Here is a 7,642-nt window from a genome sequence, read left to right as displayed (position 1 = left end):
AAGTGGATTTACTGTAGGGAAACATCAGCACAGAGAGGGTTATGTTGTTTCAAATGTCTCTCGTCATACTTGACATAATAGAAATATACTGTACCCACACAGAATAGGTAATAAGGTCAGTAACTGAACAAAGATATTTTCTCAGACATAAATGAGTGCCATTCTCTCAGTAATTGAATCAAAGCAGGCAGCAGCCCCTCTCAAATCAAGACAATACAACTCATAATCTCTTTATATGGGTCATGTTTAAGACAGCACATAATAACACAGAACAAATACTGGTATACAAAGCCTTCCCCTGACAATATTCTGCCCCATCTCAAAAAACACCAGTGCATTCTTGGATAAAAGAGAGCCATTCACAGGCATGTGTATATGTGTGTGCGTGTTTGCGTGTCTGTGTTTGTGTGTATGTGCATGCCTTTGTATTGTTCTCCACGTCAGAGGAACGGCTGCAACCAGCAAACGTACGTATGTATGTTTCACATATTAGCAATACAGAGCACACAGAGCTAAGAAAGGCATATGGCTAACAGTCTTTGATTTGTATCACAGTTTCATATCAGCAAATGACGGTTGGCCTCAGTTTTTGCCACTTTTGACTTGAAGCAAAAGTTGTTTGTCAGTTATTGTCCGTAATGAATATCATTACCCAGAAACATGAATACAGAATGTAGAAATCCGTGGAAAGTCCAGGAATGAAATGTGCTTTGCAAAATTGCTGGCTGTTTCCTGAATCTGTCCTTTTGGATTTTATATAGAAAGCGGTATGGAGAAATGCTAGAGTCCGTAACACAGTTCCAGCTGAATTCTGTCACTGCCTGAATCACTTTTGATCTTGTGATGGTTCCACTCACAGTGTGTTTACTCCAGAACAGAAGCAGTCGTAAAACTGCAGCTACAAAACTGTACGTGGAATATGTAATATGTTTTCTTCCGTCTTGCAATTGCATTTTGGGTTGAGTGGTGATCCACCAGAGGGGGAGACCTGCTAGGCACCGCTTGTTAGGAGTCCAGGTTTGAGGACACCAGTCAGGAGGAGGAGGGCAGGGGAAGAAAAATTGATCCAGTGGGAGTTCTGTCTCAACTCTTAACTTTGGCCCAATAGGAAGACCAGTCATTGCGCTCCTAAAGGGGGAAAAAAGGTTACAGCAGCTTAATGGGTAATCCATACAGCTATAAAATGTTAAAAACTTTCTAAATAATTATCAGCGAATGTTAGTTGAAGCTCACCCATGTCTTCTAATCAAATACAGTCTATTTACCTCAATAGGAAGCAGTCTAATTGGGGTCGTCAGGGGTTCCAGGAGGTCTGTGCAACAACTGGTGGAATAACTTTCACCTGGGAGAGAGAGACAGAGAGAGAGAGAGAGAGAGAGAGAGAGAGAGAGAGAGAGAGAGAGAGAGAAAGAAAGAGAGTGAGGAGGAGGAAAAGCAAAATTGTTAGAGCCACACAGCGTAGCCAGACCCATCACACAGCTCGGTGGTCTTATTAACAACGCAAGGCTGCTCTTTTTCTCCCTGCTGTCTCATTACCACTCATGCAAAAAATCAAACTGTAAACACAGTCACTTCAGAGGGAGAGGAGAGGAGAGGAGCAAGAAATTTTTGCATAAGAGACTGTCCTGTAATGCAAAGGGCAAAATGTATCCAAAAACCTAATCTTGAAGCTGATCGAAATCTTAACAGCTCACTTACTGCCATTTACCCCATCTAAGAGCTTCAGCTACATGTCTACACTGTAGTTAACTTTAACTAAGAGGAGCTTGGGTAGGGAGAGGCAATTAGAGGCTGTGAAAAATACAAATGTAAAACTTGAGTGAGCTGCGGAGATGCACATTAGTAGAGCGTGCATGGTACAGTATTGTATTATGTCTGTGTATCTGTCTCTGACAATCCATCCCATGCCCATGAGAACAGCTTCTAGTCTGAACAATCTAGTTAGATGATAAACAGTCTCCTCCACAATATATCTCGCACACTGATCGATGGACCAGTGTTTCTCCTCACTCGAGCTTTTATGTGACCAGAGAAATGAGCAGGTCATTTAACTGATGAACAATATGGAGGTTTTCACAGAAAAAATATGAAGTCAAGGTCAGAGGTCAAAATGGAAAGGAATAATCAATGGAGAGATCATTCTATGGGACCTCCCACTCTGCCTTTAGGGCAAAACAGCTAATGAGACTGCCCTTATTATCACTCAACCATGGGGTATACATATTATTACTGTATTACCACACACGTGTTCACACATGGCCACACTTAATAGATTCGGAACATGGTTGCTTGATAAATTTCCTGTTTTAAAATGTTATTTCTCTCTCACCCTTGTCTCTGTTTCAGTTAGAGTAATCACACTCAGGGAGGACACTGAAGATAAATCTAGACATAAATCTGCAGGGATAGCAGTGCTGCAGTTTCAAAGACAAGTAGATGGTACAGCAAAAAAATCACACACTGAGTCTACAATATAAACTAAATGATATAAGCCTGCAAGTGATAATTTTCAGTTTTAACAGATAAAATACAGAATATACCGCATGTGTTAAGAAACAATCCCCATTCATCAAACATTTGATTTTATTGCAGAATGTATTCAGCAATACCAGTGTCAAACCAGCAGCTCTCTATTTGATCTTGCCGCCTGGTATCTAATAGTTATTTTACCTCTGTGTCTCTTTGATATGAATGGGAAAAGAAGACAGGGGTCACAAAGCGGGTACGATCCACCTGTTCTGTTAGCACGAGGTGCTGGCCACAAGGAGGCACCACTGAGACACACTGGGTGGGTGCATGCTGTTAGTGCCCTTATTCCTTTCATTGACAAAGTCAGCTGAAGGTTAAAGACAACCTGGGAACACTGCAGAAGCATCACGCCCATTACACAAAATTCAAAAGCCCACACACTCAGGCTGATGGAGGTCTAAATGTATACATATATTGTTAAACATGAATACAGGCTGTTAAACATGAATACAGGCTATGACAGAAACCCACTGAACCCTCACTTACATTATGTTGTGAGATTAACTATAAAACCAATGTAAGATTTGTAAGGAACTGTAAGTAGAGATGTAATTTCAAGAAGCTATAATTCTCTTCAGGGTTGTTCTCCAGATTGAATTGACCTGCCAGAATTGACATGTCTATAAAACACATCAATTTGCAAACAGTAAAAACACTGCTTTCATGGCCAAAGGTAAAGGGATCGTTCACAAGGAGACAGAGCCATGACAGTGCCCAGAACTTACCAGTTTCATCAGTGGGAGAACAGCAGCCTCTGCTGAGCGCCTGCAGTAGTGCACTCCAGACAGCCAGACACAATGTGCTCCCAGTCCATTCATAATTCCTCACGCGCTCCCTCTCCTTCCGCCTCTCCCTGCTCGTCGCCTCTCTGAGTTGTACCTGGTTCATTTTCAGTCCATGGTGGCAATTTGAAAACAGACCTTCTCACTCCAATTATTATTATTATTTTTTGGTCAATGTTAAAGTCATTAGGTGAGCTTGTTGATTAGCGATAGTGGCGCTGGGCATGTTTGGGCTTGTGTTTACGCACGCGAAGCGTAATGACAAAAAGGTCTTATTAGAGACTGAAGACAAGCTTTTTTTATGAGAATCTTCAATATAGCTTCCAAGCCATCTGGGAGGTTACTGTGGAAACAAGGGTGCCATGGCAACGGTGACCGGGGTTACCGAGGAAACGACCGTCACCATGGAGACTGCATCACAGCGGGCTATATTTGAGGCATCCAAATAGAAGCACGCTCCATCTTTGATCGCTGTGTGTGTGCGTGAAAGAGGGCTGTGTTTTCCTCTCTCACGTGTGTCTTGCACCGATAATGAGACACTAACAGTCGGCTGGCCTCCGTGTTTATATGGTGCCATTTACGCATTAAATAGCCTACCAGGACAGTTTATACCAAGGAATTATAAGGGATTATTTTTAAAGACAGTAGCATTTGGACTAGACTTTAACGCACAATAAAGGCATAGCACAGAAAGGTCTAATTGAGATAATATATGCAGAACTGTGTTTTTCAGACATCACATGTGTTTAAACACACACACATATTTAAATGATTCTGAATATTATACATAGGCTATGACTGACGAATCACGACTCATAACGCATGTTAATACAATGTGAGTGTCCTTCGAGTATCATACATTTTTACTCATCTTTCACAGTTATAAAGCTTCTATTATTACCTGTTGTGATAATATACTGGCTATTGCACAATGCACAACAGGTCAATTCCCTCAGTCAGAGAAGAATAGTAGGCCTAATACTTTAAGGAGCTCTTTCTCTCCAAGCGCGAATGGAACCATAAAGAATTATGTACTCAGATCACTGAAATGAAAAATCCTGAATCTTTGAATGGAGCACAAAGCAGCGTCTCTGAACAGACAGGGGTTGCTCTCTCTTTCTTTTTTATCCTCTTTATGCATTTCTTTCTTCATCTGATCTACCGCTGCCACGCTGGTGCGCAACGACAGAACCAGCTGTGTGTTGACACACCACCCCCCTCCTGCGTTCAGGACCATGACTCTAAAATTGGCTACACGTCGGTGAAAATCTTTTTGTTTATATTCACACAATTCTGCGAGTTGTTTTGCGCGGTGGTGGGGAAGTTGGGCTGCTGTTTGAACGCGCTGTTGATCCCGTGTTCCTCTATCACCATATACTCGCTCTTGCTGAGTGAGGAAGAGGAGCGAGTCTTCCTCAGCTCCTCTGTGTCTGCCAGAGGCTGACAGCTCCCCACGTGCAGATACTGTGCCTGCTCCTCGCCCTCCGTCTCTCTGTGGTAGAAGTAGTTGAAATTGGAGACGATAACGGGTACAGGCAGGGCAATGGTCAACACACCAGCGATGGCACACAGAGACCCCACTATCTTTCCCCCGATTGTCACGGGGTGCATGTCCCCGTAGCCGACGGTTGTCATGGTGACAACAGCCCACCAGAATGCGTCCGGGATGCTGCTGAAACCCGAATCTGGGTCGTCTGCTTCAGCAAAGTAGACAGCACTGGAGAAGAGGATGACGCCAATGAAGAGGAAGAAAATAAGCAGGCCTAGCTCACGCATACTGGCCTTCAGAGTCTGTCCTAAAATCTGAAGCCCCTTTGAGTGACGCGAGAGTTTGAAGATGCGAAACACCCGAACAAGCCTAATTACGCGCAGAATGGCTAATGACATGGCCTGCTGTCCGTTTCCTTGCCTCTCTGCCAGCTCCGTGCCCAGGGTGATAAAATAGGGAATGATGGCGACAATGTCAATGATGTTCATGATGTTTTTGGAGAACGTGGCTTTACTCGGGCATGCAAAGAAGCGCACCAGCAGCTCGAAGGAGAACCAGATGATACACAACGTCTCCACCACAAAGAACGGGTCTGAGAAGGGGCTGATGAAATATGGGAGTGTGCCATTTATCACAGGCGCAATGGTGATCGGATCCCTGTTGTCGTCCCTGAACTCCGGCAATGTCTCTAAGCAGAAGATGACAATGGAGATGAGAATGACCAGGACAGACACTATCGCTATGCCCCGTGCGGGACCCGAACTCTCTGGGTATTCAAAAAGCAGCCACACTTGTCTTTGAAATTCATTCTCTGGTAACGGCCGCTCCTCCTCCTTTATGAAACCTTCATCCTCCCTAAACTTCTCCATAGCTTCCTCACCCAGTTCATAGAACCGGATCTCCTCAGAAAAAATGTCAATGGGCACGTTAACGGGTCTTCTGATGCGCCCGCCAGACTGGTAGTAATACAGGATGGCATCAAAGCTGGGTCGGTTTCGATCGAAAAAGTACTCGTTCCTGAGAGGATCAAAGTACCTCATCCTCTTCTTGGGGTCCCCCAGTAGTGTCTCTGGAAACTGGGAGAGAGTCTTGAGCTGTGTCTCGAAGCGTAACCCTGAGATGTTGATGACGACCCTCTCGCAGCATTCGTGGTCCGGTTCATATCGGTCCAGAGAGTGGTGGCCCGGGAGAGCCGCCGACTCTTCCAGCATGTTGTCACACGCCACGACCGTCATCACGTCGGCCTCTGTCTCGATGTATCCGTGGTTCACCAGATTGTCGCCTCGGGTTTTGGTTGTGCTCGGCGGCGGTGATTGCAGGAGGCTGAGGTGGTCGTCCATGCGCGGTTGAAGACGCATACAGGGGCGGCCGCCTCGCCCCCTCTGCGAACCCCGGTCAACCACAGCCGCCGCCACAGCCTCGTCTCCTCCACCGTCTCTCTCACTCTCTCCCTTCGCTTCACTTTCACTCTCTACTGTTGCTGTTCCCGCCCACGGGGAAAGATCTGGGTTTATAAACAGGCCTTCCACCCGCCCACGGCGCGCCAGCGCTGGGTACCTTTTCGTGTCCTCATCCAATCGCAGGACGCACAGATTATACACAAGAAGCAACAGACGGCCGTCATTCAACACCATCGTTTGGGCGTGCCCGCCCCCCTCTGCCCCTCTCTATGCCTTGTAGACACGCGCTCAAGCACACACACACAAGGCGAGCCCAATCAGTCTTCTTTTTAAACAAGGTCATTGCCCATAGATAGGACATTTTCAAATAGGCTACTCATAAATATACCAGAGCCTATTTTTTTTCGGGACAGTCTTTAAAGACGCACCAGCATTACGCGCTACATTTGGTTGCCCCTTTTGTTCATCCAAGAAACGAATTTGGGTGTGCCATGGTAGAATTAAATGCATTTGAAAATGACACATTATACACAATTCTGCCGTCGTTAGTTTCTAAATTACGCACAAAGAAATGACGGGTGGAATAACTGGCACCCCATCTGAAAAGTAAAATTGATGCTTGCTTCCCAAAGTGGCGGTGGTAAATGTTTAAGTGAAGACGAGCAAACAGGCAGGGGGGGTTAGGAAAGAGTAAGGTCGAACAGGTCGAGGTGTGAGAGAGATATGTGTTGTTCAAGTAATTGTAAAAAAAGAATAGAAATGATCAAAATTAAATAATAAAATAATAAATAATAAATAATATCACATAGGTGCATACATAAAAAACAGTTACTATGTAAAAAAAAAAAAGAAAAGAGAGAGAGAGAGAGAGAGAGAGAGAGAGAGTAATCCTTGCCCTTTAACAATCTTGACTCTCTCAGGTTATCAGATCTGTTGTGCCTTACCAGTAATGTTTAGCCTATACTTTGGAATTATTGTATTGAATATCAAGATATTAAACCCTAGAATCCTCTGGAACTGTGAATACTCGGCAAGTGATGCCACATTTTATCATTAGATATTTATGAATAAGCAAGGAAATAGGAGGCATATCATCATAGAAATTATTGTGTGTGACAGTGTATCACAGTGTTTCTCCACAAACGATATGGAAAGATATTGTGTTGGTGAAGTACCAGTTAAACAACAAAATATTTTCTGAGTGATCAGTTATTCCTCCCTTCTAATTCTAATTACTGTCCAGTGACATAAATAGCAGGGACTTTCTGAAGCCATGTCCCTGGGGCTGCTGTCCGAGGTGCTGAAATTAAAAACCAGTGAAAGTTACCGGAGATCAAGAGTTGTGTTTTTTTTTCTTTTTACCAAAATATTTCTGTGGTAGAAAGATCTACAGTAACCAGCAAGGTAAAAAGGGTCAGAGAGGTCTGCCACTAGCTTCCATC

At 44.2% G+C, this 7,642-nt stretch overlaps 1 protein-coding gene across 1 annotated transcript; it reads right to left on the bottom strand.

Annotated features, from left to right (window-relative positions):
• Positions 1-226: 226 nt before the first annotated feature.
• Positions 227-7,438, bottom strand: LOC127377908 (potassium voltage-gated channel subfamily A member 3). The gene is made up of 3 exons (XM_051426222.1): positions 3,255-7,438; positions 1,266-1,342; positions 227-1,128 (listed from the first exon to the last, which is right to left on the bottom strand). Exon 1 carries the CDS (start codon positions 6,432-6,434, stop codon positions 4,563-4,565), a length of 1,872 nt encoding a protein of 623 aa, XP_051282182.1. The 5' UTR covers positions 6,435-7,438; the 3' UTR covers positions 227-1,128; positions 1,266-1,342; positions 3,255-4,562.
• Between the last annotated feature and the right edge of the window lie 204 nt (positions 7,439-7,642).

The sequence above is a fragment of the Dicentrarchus labrax genome, unplaced genomic scaffold, assembly GCF_905237075.1.
Source record: "Dicentrarchus labrax unplaced genomic scaffold, dlabrax2021, whole genome shotgun sequence".
Classification (NCBI taxonomy): Eukaryota; Metazoa; Chordata; class Actinopteri; family Moronidae; genus Dicentrarchus; species Dicentrarchus labrax.
This window is presented reverse-complemented; position numbering and strand designations above follow the sequence as displayed.